A 21035-nucleotide genomic window follows, 5' to 3' on the forward strand; every position below is an offset into this window, starting at 1 on the left:
TTTTTTTTAGAGAAATTAATACTTTTATTCAGCATTGATGCATTAAATTGATGAAAGGGATGAATAAATTGCTTTTTAAAAATATAATTAAAATAGAAAACAGTTATTTAAACGCTTAACTTTATTAAATTTACCATTGTCCCTGGCAACAAAAAATATCTTCAGCATGATACAAGATCATTCCGATGGGCTTTATTTTGCAATAATGACCCGCTGACTGCACAAAAATTGTAATTAAAATTTATGTTTTTTAATTGAATTTGGAGTGATTTTTTCTAAATCATAACATAGTTGAGCCAAACCTGTCTGTCACAGAACTGATGATAGTCTAAGACAGTGGTTCCCAAACTTTTTCCTCCGGGCCCCCCTTTTGTAGAGAAAAATATTTTCCCTGCTCCTCCTCCCCCCTCCCTTTTTTTCGCTGTCCTGAGACCCTCAGGGGACCACCAAGGAAGAGCCCAGAGTAAGTTAATTGCACATAAATCCACTTAGGTCATTTTTAAAATTTGACACCCTTCACAGATCCTTCTATTATTTAAAATAAAAGGAGTGGCTCATTTTTTTTACCATTATTGGGCACTCTATACACACACTGCAGACACAAAAGTTTAAAAAAAAACAAAGTAAATGTGAATTTTGTGGCATTAATGTGGCATGACAGATCACAGTTCAAACTGCAATTGCAATGTATCAATGTACGTTAAAATACTGCGCTGCAAGCTCATTCCGTCCATGATGTTTTAGAAAACAATCTTTTCGCAGTTTATTTAGTTCATTGCTTAAGGCAGTGGTTCCCAAACTTTTTCTGCCAGGCCCCCCTTTTGTAGAGATGTGAATGCTGAAAACAGTTGTGCTGCTTCATATTTTTTAGGAAACAATTTTTTCATGATTCTCTTATGAATATTGCACCCTCTCAGACATGACCTTGTTTGCAAAATTATATATATGATTTGAAATATTGTGATTAACATAGTACTACTTAACTAGCCTACTTGCCGTCTTAACTTGTTCGGCTTCATTACCCACCTTTGTACTGGTGAATCTGAGCGCGAGAAATGCCTAGTCATATTTTCTTGTCTTTTCACCACACTGGACGAGACAAAGTGAACATTGCAAATCCAATTGTCCTTTGTGTCAGAGCGCTGGAGTTCGTCAGAAATACAGTGGGGCATCAGTTTACTGTCATGGATTTGTCGTGTGCGTCGCCCTGCATGATAGAACATCACTGGGCTCTATTTGCTTTTGTCAGGTCACATCACGCTGCTCCGTCTGGTGTAGACACATTGTTTTGGTATTTGTGAATCTTAAGTATATTCATAATCTGAATTCAGAACCTGGCACTGGAAGAGAAATAGGATTTGTCATGGATAAGATCATGGATTTGTCATGTCGCGTCGCACCGCATCACTGATAGAACATCACTGGATTCTATTTGCTTTTGTCGCGTCGCTCGCGTCTGGTGTAGACACGTTGTTTTGGTATTGGTGAATCTTAAGTATATTCATTATCTGCTTTACGTTTACCTGGCACTGGCAGTATTTTCACAAACTTGTAACTTACATGCTTAGAGCAGAACCATACATCGTTCATTTATATTTCTACATGGCTCCCTGCAACTCTGATTCTTCAATCGCGCCATCTAGTGGTCGGTTATTGCTCTTTGTCATAGCTCCGGCGCGCCCCCCAGTTTGGAAACCACTGGTCTAAGAGATCCATTTCACTCATAACTCAGTTTTGACAAATGTGTCTAGGTAAAACACAGTTCTGTGCATATTAAATTTGTTTTTCTCTTTTGTAGGGCATCTGTAATGGCCGTGGTGTGTGTAAATGTGGTCGTTGTGAGTGTGAACACTCCGGACTTCCACTGAGCCCCACTTGTGAAGCAAACTTCCAGGTACAATTGTGATGGGTGTGTGTGTGTGTGTGTGTGTGTGTGTGTGTGTGTCCGTCTATCTGTATTCCTTTACTTTGCATGTTAATTGGTTCTGTCCTGAAACCAACTGTCTCTCATAATGCAGCAACAATTGGGTATGTGTGAAGCCAAGAGGAGCTGCGTTCAGTGCCAGGCCTGGAACACAGGAGAGAGAAAAGGACGGAAATGTGATGAGTGTCCCTTTAAAATCATCAGGGTGGAAGAGCTTGAAGACCGTAGGGCATCAGATCTTAGTTTTATTTTAAAAGACATAGCTATACTCATAGATTTGTTTATGAATGGATGAAACAATGTTGGATTGATTTTATTGTGTCCACAGATAAAAACGTAATAGAGACATGCAGTTTCCGTGACGAAGATGACGACTGCACATATCACTACACTGTGAATTATCCATTAAACATCACAGACAAAGAACACCACGTCCTAGTAAAGAAAAAGAAAGGTGAGATATACACAAATATTAATTGTACTTTTTACATGATAAAAAAGTTAAATGATTTATACAACCTTTGGGTGGACCTATAAGTTAATTTAAAACTGAATTCTCATATACATATATATTATTTCATATGAAGTAAAATTGAGCACTGTTTAATTGTCCTATTGTAGTTATGGGTCTACTATTTAGGCTGTATTTCTAGCTCTTGAACAAGAGTGTGGTGAGTAATACATGTCAGTGTTAAACTAACTGATTGTTTCTCTGTGTATCAGACTGTCCACCTGCAGGTTTCCTGTGGTTGATTCCTCTCATTATGTTTCTGATGCTATTGCTTGGTTTGCTTTTGCTCTGCTGCTGGAAATACTGCGCCTGCTGCCAGGTAGATATACACATATATACACATCTTAATATTGATTTTTATTTTATTTTATTTTATTTTACTTTACAAATCAGCATGTCCCCACAAGTCCTGAAATGGAAGTTTAGTAAAATTTTGTAAACTATAACTAAGAAAAGAGAAGAGAAAAAAGGAAAAGGGAAAAAAACACCCAAAGACAATTTAATACACAAACACCTTCCCATAACCAGGCGCAACATGAGTTTCCAGTGTCAAGTTATTTTAAGTTGTCAGTGAAACTGAAAATACTGCTCACAAAGAACAAAAATACAGCCAATCAGAACATGTTTGATGTGTATTATACAGCTAAGTGGAGCAGGACTGTCAATTATTGAGATTTTACTGGAGGTGATGATAAATGATTAAAAAAACAATAAGATGTCTTGTTGCTTGTCTTGTTTGCTATATCCATATCAAATATGTTCTAATTGGCTTTGATTCTGTTGCGTTGGACAGCGTTTTTCACTTTCTTTGAAACCACAAGTTACTTGCTGCTAAAAACTTGTGTTCAACTGGTTAGGATGTGGTGTAGTAATGTTAAATCTCAGCTGATTAACATTTGCTGTCTGTCCCCAACAGGCATGTCTTGCTCTTCTCCCATGCTGTGGCAGAGGTAATCATTTTTCTCTCTGTTACACTTCAGTTACATTATACAGAGATCAGTGGGAACAGATTTACTGTATTGTTTTTAATGTGTTTGTGATTGGCAGGTCGTATGGTGGGATTCAAAGAAGACCACTACATGCTACGTCAGTCTTTGTCGACCACTGATCATTTGGACACCCCAATGGTGCGCACCGGCCCACCCAAGAGCACAGACATTGTGCGCTGGAAAGTGACAGACAATGTTCATCGAGGACCAAACCACCCACAGAACCAAATCAAACCCAACCCCAAAGAGACCAGTGAGTCTAGACTTACATTCAGCTAGTTATCTAGTCATCTAGTGTGACCAGAGTCCAATGTTAAAGTAATAGTTTACCCCAAAATCTAAGTTCTTGTCTTCCAAACCTGTGTGACTTTCTTTCTATTGTGGAACACATAAAAAAAGATGTTTTGAAAACTAACTGTACAATGACAGTTAATGGGGTCCAAAACAACAATGGACCCCACTGACTTTCATTGTATGGGCAAACATTTTCAAAATATAATTTTTTTTTTGTGCTCCACAGATAAAAAAGAAAGTCATACAGGTTTGGAATGACATGAGTAAATGTATTAAAATTTTTTAACATAAAAAAAGATGTTTTGAAAAAATTTTCTGTACAATGACAGTTAATGGGGTCCAAAACAACAATGGACCCCACTGACTTTCATTGTATGGGCAAACATTTTCAAAATATAATTTTTTTTTTGTGCTCCACAGATAAAAAAGAAAGTCATACAGGTTTGGAATGACATGAGTAAATGTATTAAAATTTTTTAAAAGAATTAAAATTTTTGGATGAACTATCTCTTTAAAATTGTCATGCTTGTTTAACTTGTATTTATATTCTTTAATCCCTCTGTATTTTTCTTCATAGTCCAGTACCCTATCTCTCTTCGTCTGAACCGGCAATATTCAGAAACTCTATCCAAAGAGTCTCGGGACACAGACGTGCTCAGGCGAGAAGTAGAGGACAACGTAAGTGCCCCCCCACCACCAAAAAAAAGAAACAACTTCTTGCACATGAACCATCATGCCTGACTGCTAATGTCTCTTTGTTTTTAATAAACAGCTCAATGACGTGTTCCTGCAGATCCCTGGCGCACAGAGAGTGCAAAATACTCTGTTCAGGTGTGAAGTAGCTCTCAATGACTAATTAAAATTGGCGTGGCTGTGCCTTGTGGGCAGTTTTTTCTAAAGTTGGATGAGGCTCAGATTTTGACATGTGTCTGAATGTACTGTTATTCTTTTTATTTTCCCTCAGGACACAAAGAAATTCTGGAAAGAGGTACTGTAGCTACAGCTGAGCTAGCATTGACAAAATACTGTATGTCGCATTAAGTCTGAGATTATTGATTAGGATAAATCTCACAAAACATTTTATTATTAGAATATTAAAATGATTTCTGAAGGATCATGTGACACTGAAGACTGGAGTAATGGCTGCTGAAAATGCATCTTGCCATCACAGGAATAAATTTAATTATATTAAAATGCTTTTATTTTAAATCGTAATTAAAATATGAACTGGATATTTCTTTGTTAGATTTACTGATTTGTATAGGGACTACAAATCTGAAAACTTGAAGAGAAACAATAATAATTCTCATTTGCATCCACAGACAGAACAACACGATTGTAGACACGGTTTTATCTGCCCCTCGTGCCAGTTACCCAGATATAGTGAAACTGACAGATAAACAGGTTCAGGCTGGAAACTTCCGGGACCTGAAAGTGGTTCCAGGCTACTACACCGTAGCTACTGACAGAGGTACGGACACCCTGCACAACCCACAGACCTTTAACAACACGCTTACTCCAAAATACCTGCTGCATTAGTTTGCAGTCTGTTGTAACGCTTTGGGTTTGTTATGTGAATTTAATGTTTATGTGTCCATGTCCTTGTCTGTCTTGTAGAAGCGGCAGGTGCTGTGGAGTTTCAGGAGGGCGTGGAGTCAGTGGATGTCCGGGTTCCCCTCTTTATGAAAGATGAGGATGATGAAAAGAAGGAGCTGCTTGTTCAAGCTGTTGATGTTCCAGTTGGAATTGCGAAGATCGGCAAAGATCATGTCAACATCACTGTGATTAAGGAACATGGTAAGAAGTTTTAATGATGTTTTATTATCAAAGTTCGGGAGGGGCATGTTTAGATAGTCAACCAATTAGCAGGATAGTAAGTATATATTCAGCCTACTTACCTTTGTCCCACAACAGTTTTCTGGAATCCCTCCTCCATCCCAACTCCTTACTCCTAACTATTCCTATCCCAGCTTGGGAAATGGGGGGAGGTCTCTGGGTTCAGGCTAAATTCCGAACTCGGAGCCCTCCCCTCGGCCAGCATGCCAAATATGCATACTATTTGCTCAATCTGATTATATGTGAGTGCAAACTCATGAAATAATAAAAGAAAAATCTGACAAAACATGTTTATAGAGAATGTGTTTTATTACCCCATTTTTTTCAGCCAAATTTAGTGAGGATTTATCTTAAAACGAGTATTTTTGATATTAAAATATTTTTAAAGTGGATATTAAGTGGCAAAATCTTTGATTGTGTTTATTTATTCTCACACAGCTAGGAACATCTTTACCTTCCTGCAGCCGTCATACACCTACAGTCGTCAGGATGGCGTGGCAAACATCCCGATCAGTCGTGAGATCATAGAGGATGGATGGACACAGGTCACATATTGCACCCGTGACCTCACTGCCAAAGACAAGAAGGTAAAATACACTTAGTACACTCGACAACTTGGGTTTCACCACAAGTTCTGTATTTCTATATTTAAATTTGATTAAATTGAGTTGATTTTCTCTAATAAAATGAGACTACAACAATTTCCAAATAAGTGATATGGATATGTCTTTGTTTGAAAAAAGTCATGAAGTCATTCTCATTTGTTTGATTGTGCGTTAATGTTTCCCTTCTCTTCATAGGACTATATCTCAGTTGATGGAGACTTGAGTTATGGACCAGGGGAAACACAGAAGACAGTCCCAGTGAAACTCTTGGAGCTTGGGGAGGGAGATGGACTGCTAGAGGACAAACAAGTCAAACAGTTTGTGATGGATCTGAGCAACCCACGGCAAGGTGCTAAACTGGGCCGCTACCCACGCACCACTATCACCATCGCAGATAAACCAGGTATATATCAGGCTAACAGATTTAAAAGTATAATTTGTTGTAATTCTTTAACCTAAATTTTAATTGTCTTATATGTCCTCACAGAACCCAGTGTTTTGATGTTTAAGAAGAGTACTCAAACTTACAATACAACTGACCCGCTCTACTCCATCCCTGTGGTACGCACTCGAAACCAGGAGGGTCCGACCACTGTGTACTGGCGCACAAACAAAGCCTCACGCTTCGACCTCTCCAGTCCTCTCAAATTTGTTCCTGGCGAGACGGAAAAGAACATCGTCATTGATCCTCGTTTGTATCCATCTCCCATTATACCTGAGACCTTCCAACTGGAACTATTCGACCCAAGCAACAATGCAATCATTGGAGAGAAGAAAACTACGCTGGTGAACGTCATCGATGGTAGAGGTGAGAAAACGGCGTTTAGAGTCAGTTTTGGAGTCCATGTTTGTAACCAACTGTAAAGGCAAAAATATTCATTGTTTTTTTTTTTTTACTTTAGTTCATGTTTCATGAGAAAACCCCAAACCCTCCTGTAATCTGCAGATGTTGAGTGTTACTTAATATTTGCATTATTTCATATCAGGGGATGGGAAAATGGATTTCCAGAAAATGGAATATGTGAATCAGTCAGTCACATCTCCTGGAGGACGGCTCTATGCCCCAAACAACATCAAAGCTGTTGCTTCTGGCCCTAAAAACATCCGCCTGAACTGGAACCCCAGTGCAAATGCCAGTGGTTACAAGGTAGGTCGCGTAACATGATATCTGATATAACACGTTACAAAATTGCATCCGTTTAGTGTGTATAGTCTGTTTTGTTTTTGTTTTTTTTACCTCTGTAAAGTTTAGTAAATAAACTTTTAAAAAACTACTCATAAACGAAGACGTCCAGTCAAGCCAAAGCGATTATTCAAAACATCTGCCTCTGACCACTAATCCTGTTAACTGATTTTAAAATGTATAAAAGCTTCAATATTTACACAGCGTTAACCAATATTGAGATGGTGTTTACTTAAATTTGTAGTTGCAAAAGCCAGGAATGTGACAGGAGAAACTTTCAGCTTTATAAGTCACAGAGTGACTTTATTCATAGATTAATAGCGTATGAAATGAGTTTAATTGTGCTGTTTTTAATTGTGCTATTTTAGACACATTGAATACAATATATAAAACATTGATTCATATGCAGTATAAATACTGTATATATGAATTAAATTATTAAATTAATGATTTTTAAACATTTTTGAAGTCTCTTAGGCCCACCAAGGCTCATTTATTTGATCAAAAATACAGTAAAAACTGTAATATTGTGAAATATTATTACAACTGTTTTCTGGTTTAATACATTTTAAAATGTAATGTATTCCTGTGGTGGCAAAGCTGGATTTTCAGCAGCCTTCAGTTTTACATGATCCTTCAGAAATCATTCTAATATGCTGATCTGCTGCAAAGAATCTCTCTTATTATTATCAATCTCAAAAACAGTTGTGCTGCTTAATATTTTTGTGGAAACTGTGATGCAGTTTTTTCCAGGATCCTTTGATGAATAGAAAAGTCAAAAGAACAGCATTTATTTGAAATAGAAATCGTTTGTAGCATACACGTCTTTACTGTCACTTATGATCAGTTTAATGTGTCCTTGCTGAATTATAATCATTCTTAAAAAAATTCTAAAACAAAAAAAACCTGACCCCAAACTTTTGAGCAGTAGTGTTTTTGAAACATACAGGCTAGTAGGAGATTATTCACTGTGGGTTGTGACATGTTAGCATATATCTCATGCTATTTTTTAGTCCCAGTCCATTTCTGCTTGTAAAGTTTTAGTTGCAGTATTTCAATGAAATTAATATTTCAATAAACACTAGCTTAGCTAAAAAGGCTGTTGAAAATGCTGTTAAACTTGTCCTTTGAGCTGTGATTTGCTGTTTCCAGGTGAAGTACTGGATTTATGGAAACCCTGAGGCTGATGCTCAGGTGCTGGATGTGAAGACTCCTCAAGCCGAGCTGACTAATCTCTACCCATACTGCGACTATGAGATGCGCGTATGTGGCTACAATGCACTCGGAGAGGGCAATTACAGCGATATCATTCAATGCCAGACTCTAGAGGATGGTAAGTCAATCTCTGGACTTTTTAAATTTTATGGTCTTTTTAAGAAGCATGCATGTCATACTTTTCATACTTGGCTTTTTCTGGCATACCAATTGATGCTTTTTGAAGTTTCTGTCTCACAAACATGGCCATCTGCATTATTTTACCCCTCTAGTACCTGGTGAACCTGGTCGCCTGGCTTTCAATGTCATCAGCCCCACTGTCACTCAGGTCAGCTGGGCAGAGCCAGCAGAGACGAATGGTGTCATTACTTCATATGAAGTTATCTACACACCCATCAACGAGAACAAGAGTAGGAGTCTTAAAATACTTTTTATAGCATCTGTTTGTCAATATTGTAACAATTAGTGCTCAGCTGACTGCACATATTTCTTTCTCTGTTCAGAGCCTATAGGACCTTCTAAGAAGGTAATGATTGACAACCCCAAAAAGCGCATGCTGCTCATCGAGAACCTGCAGCCTTCTCAGACCTACTGTTACAAAGTGCGTGCTCGCAATAAGGTGGGCTGGGGCCCGTACAGAGATGCCACAATCAACCTGGCTACACAACCTACCAGACCCATGTCAAGTAAGTGTCTCACAAAAATGGGGTGGAATCGAACTCAAGTTTGGACTGAGCAATTGTTCAATAAACAATCGTACAGACTGTGAATTGATTGTGTTGTTTGTTCTGGTTTATATCACTCCTATAGTTCCCATCATTCCCGATATTCCCATTGTGGATGCAGAAGCTGGAGATGAATATGACAGCTATCTGATGTACAGTAATGAAGTACTACGATCCCCAACGGGTAGCCAGAGGCCTAGTGTCACAGATCTGACTGAAGGTGGGTATCTTGTGATGTGGTGCACTGTTGCAACACATTGGAATCAATGTACACAACCACCGTTCAAAAGTTTGGGGTCAGTAAGAAAGAAATTAATATTTTAATTAAGCAAGGATCCATTAAATTGGTCAAAAGTGACAGACTTCTATAATATTACAAAAATTTCAAATGAATGCTGTTCTTCTGAACATCCCTTTGATCCAACAATCCTGAAAAAAAGTGTATCACAGTTTTCACAAAAATATTAAGCAGCACAACTGTTTTCAACACTGATATTAATAAGACCGAATCAGTATCTTAGAATGAATTCTGAAGGATCATGTTACACTGAAGACTGTAGTAATGATGCTGAAAATTCAGCTTTGGATTACAGGAATAATTACATTTTTAAGTATATCAAAATGAAAAACAGTTATTTTAAATAATATTTCATAATTTTACTGTTTTACTGTATTTTTGATCAAATAAATGTAGCCTTGTTAAGCATAAGAGACTTTATTCAAAAACATAAAAATCTTGCCAGCCCCTAATTTGACCAGTAGTGTGTTTGCTGCATATCCTTGCTGAAAAGACCAGGATAAATTTCAACCAGAATGGGTAAACTGGTTTGCCATGCAGTTCTTGGAAAAAGGGACACCAGCACACTAGCATCCTGACAATGGTGGTCTTTTCATCAGGGATAGTAGGGAACTAAAACAAGTTTTTCGAAACATGTCAATGCTTGACTGTGTTGCATGCCTGAACATGTAAGTGGAATTGTTTCAAGAATTCGAAAGCTTTTTTGTGCTATGTTGACCTGTAGAAACTACTGGTCAATAGCAGTCAGACATAGTCATGGTCTGCCTTCATCTGCAGTGTAACAGGATGATGTCCTTACATCATTCGTATGCAGTTCCTGTTGAAATCGAAAGGCTCTTTCTAGTCCCCTGTGCATCCATTGAAGACCCCGCAATCACTTGCCTTTGCCATGGAACAATGTCTTTTTCTTTCCTTAGGGCTTTGTAAAACTGGGTGACTGGGCTCTTTATGGAAGTTGAACACATTGTTTGTGCAGCGTTCAGGGAATGTTGCAGCTGTAAAGTTTGGGCTTCTTTGGCTCATATTTGGCAAGAATGATCAAACTGTTGACTTGGCCTTGCTAAATGTTGGTAGCATCGTGGATGGGCTCAGAAGATATCAGCTTCCCACTTTTTCTTCTTTCCTTCTTTGCCTAACTCAAGTTATTAAAGGAACAGTTCACCCAAATATGAAAATTCTGTCATCATTTACTCCCTCAGGTTGTTGCATACTGTATGACTTTCTTACTTCCATGGAGCACAGAAGGAGATGCAGATCTTTTCCATAAAATCACAGTGAATGGACGGATGCTTCAAAAATATTATAAAACTACCATAATTATGGTCCATATTGCTTGCACACTATTTTCCAAGTCTGTTGAAGCTATATGATAGTTTTGTGTGAGAAACAGACCAAAATACAAGTTGATATTTGCTGAACATGGCTTCAGAAGACTTGAAATATACATTGACCAAATACACTTGCAATTACATTTCACACAAAAAAAAAAAAAATCATATGAACTACTTTTATGGTAGTTTTATGATGTTTTTAAGCTTTGTAGCCACATTCACTTTTATTATATAAAAAACACAGCCTCAACATTTTGCCTAACATCTGCTTTTGTATTCAAGAAAGTCATACGGGTTTGCAGCGACATCAGGGTTAGTAGTTAATAACAGAATTCTCATTTTTCTGTGAATTAAGTTGAGCATGGACAGCACACACATCCTCTGTGCCTTGCTTGCTTCCCCACATGATTACGGAAGGCTCACGCTGGAAGCATGTCCAGCTAGTTGGTTCGGACCTGGATCTCCGTAAGGTGTCCTGGAAACTGCCTGCTGACATCATCCCCTGCCACCTGAGCCCGGCCACAGATGCCAGCGATAGTCATGCACAGACCCTGCCACAAGGTGAAGACCTGTCCCTGGCAGACAGCATGCCATCCACACCCAACGTCAACCCAAAGCTGTGCTAGCAAAGTCACTTGAGTGCTAATTGGCATCAAGAGTATCAGAGTGCTAATTGGCATCTTTAAGTAGACTGCTAAGTCCATTGCTACCACAAAAATAGCGTTTCTTCGTCTGAATTAAGAGGCTTTCTTCAGTTTGGGTCTGTTGAGGTGATTCCTTCTGGGCCACAGTTCAAAGCCCTATTCTGGAGCGCTGACTTCAGCTGTGAATTCAGTTGTGCTAACATTGCTGTGCTAATTCATGCTATCGTCTTTTCTCTCATATGTTTACAGATCAGTTTGTAAATGGAAAGTGGGACCAGAATTTCCTGTTCCCAGGAGGAAGCGGTTCCCTTTCCCGCAACGTCAGTTCCTCCTCATCCACGTACAGCCATTCCACACCCCGTGCCGGTGTGACCAATAACAGCAGCACCACAACGTACATTTCCGGCAAAGGTATCAGAGGAAACAATAGTTGACTTAAAAATGTTGTCATGATTTAGTCATCCTCATTTCATTCCAAACCTGTATTATTTTGTTTCTTCTGCGGAACACAACACATAATGCCTTACTATATAATGTACCTAGAATGATCAATGGCTGTCAAGCTCCAAATACGCCATAAAACATGAAAGTAGTCTATGTGCACTATATATTGTGTGCTATATTCCAAGTCTTCTTTTTTTTTTTCAAAAGAAATAAATACTTTTGTTCAGCAAGGATGCATTCAATTGATCAAAACCTGTTTTAATTTTGCTAGTAACACAAAAAGCACCAGCATATTAGAATGATTTCGGAAGGATCATGACACTGAAGACTGGAGTAATGAATCACAGGAATAAATTAGATTTTAAAATATATTAAAAAAGAAAACAATTGTTTTAAATGTAATAAAATTTCACAGTATTAGTGTTTATTTTCTGTATTACCAAATAAAAGATACCTGGTCATCAGAGACGTCTTTAAAAAATATACATTTTTTTAAATCTTACAGATTTAAGTGTTAAAGTCTTAAGTGTTGTTCACACAAAGCAATTGTATGGCTTCAGAAGACTTGGATAATGTTACCATTTGGACCACTTTTATGATAGTTTAATAGCACTTATTTGCCTTTCAATTTGTATTTTCTTTCTGGTCTGGTCTTTATTTTGGAAAAGAGCAGCATGAACATTATTCAGAACATTTGTTTTTGTGTTCCATTAAAGTAAGACAGTCATATTCATTTGGAATGACATGAGGGTGAGTAAATGATGACAGAATTTTCATTTGAGGGTTTATGAATCATTCTTTGATTTGGTACTTATGCTTTAAAAACAAAATTGTTGAATAAATTGTCTCCATAGCTCAGTAACCAATCGTTGTTTTTTGTCACAATCAGGAGGCTCAACGACACACGGATATGATCTTAGGGATGGCGGACTTCTCAAAGAGGAAGTGATTCTGAGGAAGCGTTCTGAGAACAGGCATTACACAGACGGTGATGGAGTGAGGGATTCTATCGTCATGGGAAACCTGTCTGGTGGATTTTTGGACAACTTGGGTAAATTGAGCTTGAAAGATTTCTGTGCACAAAGCCAATCAAATTTGATTATAATGCTTCGCAAGGTGCAGCTTTTGGCAAGAATCCTTAGCTGACTCTCGCTTCAATCCTACTCTTCTTTTTCCCCCCCTTATGCCATTTGTGTTCTCTCTACACATTTTTTCTCTCGCTGTTTTCTCGTCATGCGACGGCTGCCTGCCAACCCTTTCCTGCCACACCCTGCCGTATCCCACCTTGCCGTGGCTTGGCTGGCTCTCAGGGGTCTCTAACTTCAGCCAGAGTACAACTACCAGCTACAGCTTGAGCTCCAGAGCTCGTACTCAGTCTGAAGATATCAACGATGCACTGCAGAACCTGGATAGTGTTCTTCAGGGTGAGTGAACCCGGAAACAACTAGCAGTGCATCAGGAGAGGGTACTTTGAAACCGTAACTTCCTAAGGCCCCTTTCACACAGAGATTCGGAAAATACATGGATAATGTGTTCCGTGATTTGTCCCGCGATCGTTTGATTTTGGTTCATTCACACTGCCAGTGATTTTCCGGGATCCCGTAAAGATCGCGTAAAGACACTTGACATTACGATGTGAAGTGTAATGTGATGCGTACCGCTTCACTAATCTGGCGAACGATCTCAGCTTCAGCGCGGATAGTGAGGAGCTCCCTGATCTCTGCTTTATACCAGTTTGCACAAATTTCTTCGTCGTGAATGTTGATCTGCCTTCAAAGCACCCGGTAAAAGAGTCGCACGATAACAAGCATCATCACTATGACACCCTTTACGGCATTGGTTCTGGATTTTGTTCACACAGGGCTCGTTCCGGGACTGATCCCGGCAATGTTACTAGGTCCCCAACCCGGGATCGATCCCGGAATCAATCCCGGGACGTGTTTGTGTTCACACAGAAGGCACTCTGGCAATTTTTTCGGGCAAGAATCCTTAGCTGACTCTCGCTTCAATCCTACTCTTCAATCCTAATCCTTTCACACGTGCAGTGTGAAAGGGGTTTAAGAGACAAGCGTTTCATAATGTAAAGTAGTTAAACTAAATGCAAATCTTTTAGTAGGTGTAAAATAAATAATGAATATATATATATATATATATATATATATATATATAATGTCATTTATTTTTTACAGTAAGAGCAATATTTATTTAGGCACAAAACATATCAGACAGCATTGAACTTATTTATTAATTATAATTATATTAAACAGATGCAATAAATATTCATTTACAATAAATGCAACTAATAGAACACCATTTATTTAAAATATACATTTATAAAAGACAAAATGCAGTGCAGGGGACCAAATGAATTAATGAATCTTTTTTTTTTTTTTTTAGAACCGGTTCATTTATTTGTCTGTCTGAATAAACAGATTCATGAAAATTATAATTTTTTTAATCTTGCATTTTAGGAGAGCACATTTCATTATTTTATTAGTTCACTTTGTGAGAACAAAATATGATGACATAAAAAAAGTTTATGCTAAACAGTTGTGAGAATTAGCTTGTTACTGGAAAAGAATCTGTTTAAACTATTTTAAAAGCAGCTGAGCTACTGTCATACTACTGGAAAATGTAGTTAAGTTGGAAGCATCTCTTCTTTTACTTACAGACTGACATATTTCAGCCTATTCCCTGCTGTTTCCCCAATGCTGAACCAATAAAATTGTGGCTACAAAATTAAATATGTCTGTACTGTGGTTTGACATTTTACTGTCTGCACTGCTCGTGCCCTCAGACTCTCGCATCAACCCGGGTGTTCCTGAGACTCCCAGCAGACTGGTGTTCTCTGCCCTGGGGCCCACGGCCCTGAAAGTGAGCTGGCAGGAGCCCCACTGTGAGACCGATGTACTGGGGTACTGCGTCCTTTACCAGCTTCTCAGTGGAGGTGATCCATCTCTTCTCAATCGTAGTTATCATACTTATTCATTCTAAATATATAAAGGTATATTCAGAGATATACTATATTTTATCAATTCATATATTTTTAATTGTCATACACTTCATTCACATTTTTTTTATAATATATTCAATTATTATATACTGTAATTATTTATCAATATGCATTAGTTTATGTCTGTATACTGTATACAGTATATATACTTATAAACAATTATTACATACTATAATTTATCAATTTACTTCCATATACTTTATATATCTATTTGACGTCTGTCTATTTTTTCATTGTCTTGTATTGTGTTCTTCTCATAGGTGAGGTAAAGCGTATCGAGGTGAACAATCCCGCTCAGAACTCTGTGGTGGTTCAGGATCTTCTGCCCAACCATTCCTACATCTTCAAAGTGAAGGCCCAGAGTCAAGAGGGCTGGAGTCCTGAGAGAGAGGGAGTCATCACCATTGAGTCTGCTGTCGACCCCAAGAGTCCACTGAGCCCAATGCCAGGTGGAGCGCCTTCATACTTTAATTCTTATGGTACCAATAGGGGGCACAGTAGCTATTACCAGCAATAGCAGTGGCATTATCCTGAAGTATTAATATTAAAACATTATTGTGTGTATTTTACTATTTACTAAAACATGTATGTATGTGTGGGTGTGTGCTGTCTTTCAGGATCTCCATTCACACTCAGCACTCCCAGCGCTCCAGGACCTTTGATCTTCACAGCTTTGAGTCCAGACACACTGCAGCTGAGCTGGGAGAAACCCCGCAAACCCAATGGGGACATCCTGGGCTATGTGGTTACCTGTGAACAGCTGCACGGTGGAGGTCAGCTACCAACCTCTTTATTTTCTATTTGGCATATTTTTTATTTGACAGTTGACATATCTGAACTTTGAATCCATATGAATGTCCAGAGTAGTCACAAATGTAATAATCAAAAACAAATCCTGTTCTTTAAGTCCGGGACACACCAAGCCGACTTCAAAGAACTAGCGGCGATGAAATCCGACAGTGTTGTTGCTTCGTGTCGGCGATGTCTGGACCAAAAAGCTGCGCTTGAACACACCGCTCAGACTACAGCCGACTGCAAACTAACACGTGCGTTCTGCGCCTGCGTGAGAGGAATTAACTGTCTATAGCAGCAGCTATCAATAGTATATATTCGTCATTTAAAAGGAGAAACTGGAACAAGGATATACGAGATATACACAGTTATACGAAACGAAAAACAAAGCAACACTTGCTTACCATTTTGAATACGTTATGTTGATAACTTTCTTCATTTTAAGCGCTCATGTTGTTATGAAAATATTCGCATATTGGAATCCCTTACAGAGACATCGCTCTCTCAGGTCTGAAGGCCTGATCATCATCTCGCGCACCATCTCCACCGTCCCAAACACTGGGTAAAGATCACGTAACATTAGAACAGCCTTCTGTTAGCGCTGCCTCGTTTTCATCACTTTCGCTTTAATTCTCAGTCACTGACTCATTCGGTAAACTGAGCATCCAATCAGAGTTCTCACTCTCACTGATGGCCCCGACGCCGATTCAGCATGTTGAATCATGCAAACATCAAGAGCCGACATGTGGAACACACCAAAAAAAAACTATCCAGACAGACGCTTGCCGACGGTCATCCATCGGCTTGGTGTATCCCGGCCTTTAAGTTCCCTGTTAAAACTCTGTGTTTGGTGTCCTTGCAGGAGATCTTCGCTCCTTCCAGGTGAATGGCAATGCTGCAACTTCTTTGACTGTGTCTGACCTGAAAGAAAACATGCCGTACAAATTCAAAGTTCAAGCCCAGACCACACAGGGCTTTGGACCGGAGCGAGAGGGCATCATCACCATCGAATCCCAAGATGGAGGTATGCGAGGATTTACAACAGTGGCACAGAGAGAGTGATATGACAGCGTTAATGCTTTAGGCCTTATTAAGATATATATTTTCACAGTTAAATGTTTAGTGTTTCAATAATATCATAGCCTACTTTTTATCATGCAGTCAGATCACAACCGATGAAATCAAGTCTTGCCCTGTATTATTTCCTGTTGAATATTGTTTTGTTTTTCTTAGGAAAATCACTGTTTTATGTTGTCTTTGAGGAAAATCACTGATGATCAATTTTCTGTTGGAACTTTTTTTTTTTTATAATCTTTTTCTTTTCTCGTCCTCCTCAGGCTCCATGTCACAGTACAACAGTCATTCAGTCACAAAGAGAGAGGTGTTCAACCTACCAACAGAGATTACTTCACACACCATGTTCTCAGAACCTTTCGTGTCTCCAGGTACCAACACACACTATATCTTCCAGGGCTGGGCAAAATTCACAGTTGAAGAATTTGTTCCATTTCTATGAATGAGTTAGAATTTCAGTTAAACTGGCCCCACATGATGTTTTAACCCACAAAAAATAATTAAATAATTCATTTTGACTAAAAATGCTTATTTTGTAATATGTAAAAAAAAATTCTCAAATGAATTTTTTTCTAATTTTTTCTAATGAACAAATGAACAGTCATCAAAAGAAACAACAAAATATTGAAATTAACAGTTTCACTACAATTTGTATTAAATGTAATTAAAAATTTGTTATTTTATAATATTTAATATAAATTTACAAAACAATTCATTTTGGTTTATTAGGCTTATGTTGTGATATGTAAAATACATACATTCTTATCAAATAAAAAAAAATCTATAATTAAGTACAGCCATCAAAAGGTTTTAATTTTGCAATGCAATTTTCCACAAAATGTTCACCACATTGTCTTCAGAAAACAAAAATGTAAAATATTCAAATTATCACTTAAACCTGTTGATTTTTTATTTTTGTTTGAGTGTTTTATAGTAAAATAGACCACAGTGGAAATTTTTACTAATATCATTATAAAATATAACAAAAATAAATTAGTATTTTAAAATATGAAATAGAATTTATTAAATTAAATACAGATTTATCTTGGTGGTATATCAATCATCTAACTTTTCTGGAAATACCATATGTTGTCTGTATGATAAAGTTATACAAAAAGTTATTAAAAACTTAAAAGCAGTTGATGCTAATTCTGTTTCATTCCAATTATTATTTTTTTAAATTATTTAAATTCTAGATAAAATACTATATTGTTATATAAATATGTTTCTAACTTTCTAACTGTGTCTGATGTGTGTTTTTTCTAGAAGGTATGATGATGATGTCGAGCAGACAGATCACAGAGTCGGGCGGCACCATCACGCGGCAGGTGGAGATGGTGCAGAGAGGAGTGATGTCCAGCAGCACCGTCACTAAGAAGGTGGAGAGACAGTACTTTGAGGCCTAATCTAACTTCCTTTTGCCTTCAGCTGAAGTCACATGGCAGAGCAGCAGTATAAACATACGCTCTAGTCAAACTAGAAAAGTTCACAGACCAATGTGCAAAATATATGGTGTTTATGTGAGCATGAGAACAGCTGAGTTCTTGGATTCCTCGGATTATTGCTCATAAAGACCAAAGTCTTCAAGCCTTGATATTTTGATGAATGTAAAGACTTAAAACCTTTAGTGTTATCTTATCACTTCCAAAAAGGTATTTGTTAAAACTTTTGGCCATGTTTCATGTAGTGTTTGCGAGAAATGTTATGGATGTTTGTGGCATGGGATGCAGTTATGTTGCTCATTTGAGCTTAACTGCATTCATTTTGATGAGGTTTGAATTTGGCAGGTTTCATATCATGATGTTTATATTATTGATGTTGCTTTCAAATTTCAAGATGTATCAAGTTTTTTGAGCATGTAGGTTTTTTAAATGCATTTTCACATCAAATATGCCATGTCTCTTGATTTAGAGTGTATACTTCAACTCAGTATTTTTCCTCCTAAATCAATTTTTTTTTACTTGTTAAGGGTTGCATAAAATGTTGCAACACATGAGTGCATACATATGGACTCGGTTGTAAATATGTTACTGAGGTTTGTTTTTTTTATTGCCTGGTTGCAAGATGTGCTGTTGTAACTTCAGGCCTGTGGCTGTATTTCAGATGACATATAAAGTCTGCCAGGTTTGTACACTACTGGCAATATGGAAAAGATTACCAATCTGACACCTATGTAATTACATTTTTACTGCCTTCAATAATTTGTATGGTACTTTTGTCTTGGGAACAAATATATTTTTTTAGAGTTTTATATTAAAATTGCATTTCACCATCATATTCAAGCTGTAGTATGCAAAACGTCTCACTTCATATTAGTTCACCTTACCAATAAATCATCCTACCACAGTCGACCCTTCGTGTGTCAGCTTTGTTTATTAGAAACAGATTCAGGTGCAATCAGTTTTTTTTTAGCACACTGAAATGAGCTACTGAAATGCTTTTACATTGATTGGAGGAGAATGTACTGACACTGCCTTCTATATGCTTTCTTATGTTACTGACAAACAAACAAACATGGAGTTGAATGTGATTATATCCAACACTTGCTAAAACTGGGAAAATAGTGCATTCAGGTCAGCAAAACAATATTTCAGTTTTAGGCCTTGGATTTGGCTAATTATAATCTTATTTTATTTAAAAAACAATGGAAATTGACATATTATATGGGTAACGAAAAAAGAATCACAATTCAGTATGCAAATAATTTAGAAATATTACAATGACGTAATCGTTGTCGCTTTCATTTTGAATGCTTAACATTCTAGCAAATGTGAGTCAGTAAGAGACTTTCCAAGTTAAATTTCTTAAAAATAAAAAATAAAAACAAAAAATAAATTGTATACATAACGTCTGAATGGGAACGGTACATTAGGCTGAATTAATTGCAGAAAAAATTGTGACAAAAGCACTTAAGATATCTGCATTTTAACATGAAGATGAAGTCATGAACACATTCCCAACACTCATGCATAAGTATGAGCAAACAAGCCCTTAGAATTTTTAAGCATCTTTTTTTGGTAGCTGCACAAAGAAAAGCATAGCTGAAGTGTATGATTTTTTTCAATGTTAAAATCAATTCTATCCCAGATTAATATGTATAGACCACACCATTTGGAGGTCGATTTCTTCAAAAAAGTGAAAACACTGCATGCCAACTGGTCTCACACAGAAACAATTTGGGTTTCTGTCAAGGGAATCAGGGTCATGCTAACTTCAAAGTTGGTCTACAAAAATACGTCTTCTATCTGGGACTATCTGTTTGTCTGACCAATCGCAGACTGTTTAACAACAGTATTTTTTACAATTCCTTTGTGTTGCTAGTGGTGCAGAAAACACAGCTTTAGCTACTCTTAAAAAAAATTAAAATTCCTTCTATGCACTTCTATTTTTTGTAAGCATTGATCAATTACTGTATTTACTGTTTTATGGTGTTTGTAATTTCTTCATATCTATGTGTGTGAGGATTGTGCGATCATTATGTACATTAGCAGAACAGGCATTGTCCCTTACAGAGACATCGCTCCCTCAGGTCTGAAGGCCTGATCACCATCTCGCGCACCATCTCCACCGTCCCAAACACTGGGTAAAGCTTCTCTGTGAACCTCTCGCTGTATGTGTAGATGTGCGCACGCTTCTGGGTGTCATAGAAGGACAGCTGCCCCTCCTCATAGTCCAGATAGACCCCCACCCTCCGCGGGATGAGCGACTGGGGCAGGGGTGTGGGCGGTATGGTCAGGGCCTTGAGCTCGGAGCCCCGCTCCAGCCTGAGGGTGAGGTATCCGCTCTGAGTGTTGAGCGGTCTGTAGCCTTTGCAGAGAGCTGATTCTTTGGCCACCCCAAGACGCCAATCACGGTCGCCCACTTCTACCTCCCAGTACCGGCGTCCCGACGAGAAGCCCTCAGAGCCGAGACAGCACCACCAGCCATCAAAGCGCCGCAGGCTGCAGGGAACCTCACGCCGCTCCAGACCGCACTGCATGCGCTTGCAGTCCTCGGACAGAACCAGAGCAGGGTTGGCCGTCTCTGGGTCAAAAGTCACCTCCACTGTAAAACAGGGTAGCACTTACAGTTAGATTTAAGTCTTTAGGTGTATCACAGAAGATTTTCAAGAAATTGAACAGTGTATATATATATATATATATATATATATATATATA

The 21035-nt window shown here is 38.0% G+C and overlaps 2 protein-coding genes across 2 annotated transcripts in view; one reads left to right on the forward strand and one right to left on the reverse strand.

Annotated features, from left to right (window-relative positions):
• The window catches only part of itgb4 (integrin, beta 4), a 26285-nt gene extending 7058 nt beyond the window's left edge, over positions 1–19227 (forward strand). Inside the window, exons 14-41 of the mRNA XM_016501910.1 lie at positions 1799–1894; positions 2019–2148; positions 2253–2378; positions 2648–2754; positions 3352–3385; positions 3483–3677; positions 4296–4396; positions 4491–4549; positions 4683–4706; positions 5041–5189; positions 5336–5515; positions 5993–6141; positions 6355–6562; positions 6647–6967; positions 7146–7306; positions 8495–8675; positions 8830–8967; positions 9061–9243; positions 9368–9502; positions 11805–11966; positions 12889–13050; positions 13310–13423; positions 14797–14946; positions 15273–15461; positions 15630–15785; positions 16667–16828; positions 17142–17249; positions 18145–19227. Coding sequence (XP_016357396.1) covers positions 1799–1894; positions 2019–2148; positions 2253–2378; positions 2648–2754; positions 3352–3385; positions 3483–3677; positions 4296–4396; positions 4491–4549; positions 4683–4706; positions 5041–5189; positions 5336–5515; positions 5993–6141; positions 6355–6562; positions 6647–6967; positions 7146–7306; positions 8495–8675; positions 8830–8967; positions 9061–9243; positions 9368–9502; positions 11805–11966; positions 12889–13050; positions 13310–13423; positions 14797–14946; positions 15273–15461; positions 15630–15785; positions 16667–16828; positions 17142–17249; positions 18145–18284 — 4020 coding nt within the window. The 3' untranslated portion in view covers positions 18285–19227. The remainder of the gene's footprint in view (positions 1–1798; positions 1895–2018; positions 2149–2252; positions 2379–2647; positions 2755–3351; positions 3386–3482; positions 3678–4295; positions 4397–4490; positions 4550–4682; positions 4707–5040; positions 5190–5335; positions 5516–5992; positions 6142–6354; positions 6563–6646; positions 6968–7145; positions 7307–8494; positions 8676–8829; positions 8968–9060; positions 9244–9367; positions 9503–11804; positions 11967–12888; positions 13051–13309; positions 13424–14796; positions 14947–15272; positions 15462–15629; positions 15786–16666; positions 16829–17141; positions 17250–18144) is intronic.
• LOC107699042 (butyrophilin subfamily 2 member A2) overlaps positions 19122–21035 on the reverse strand; it is a 13057-nt gene continuing 11143 nt past the window's right edge. Inside the window, exon 10 of the mRNA XM_016500205.1 lies at positions 19122–20922. Within this exon, the coding sequence (XP_016355691.1) occupies positions 20363–20922 (560 nt within the window). The 3' untranslated portion in view covers positions 19122–20362. The remainder of the gene's footprint in view (positions 20923–21035) is intronic.

The sequence above is a fragment of the Sinocyclocheilus anshuiensis genome, unplaced genomic scaffold, assembly GCF_001515605.1.
Source record: "Sinocyclocheilus anshuiensis isolate Anshui unplaced genomic scaffold, SAMN03320099.WGS_v1.1 scaffold477, whole genome shotgun sequence".
Taxonomy (NCBI): domain Eukaryota; kingdom Metazoa; phylum Chordata; class Actinopteri; order Cypriniformes; family Cyprinidae; genus Sinocyclocheilus; species Sinocyclocheilus anshuiensis.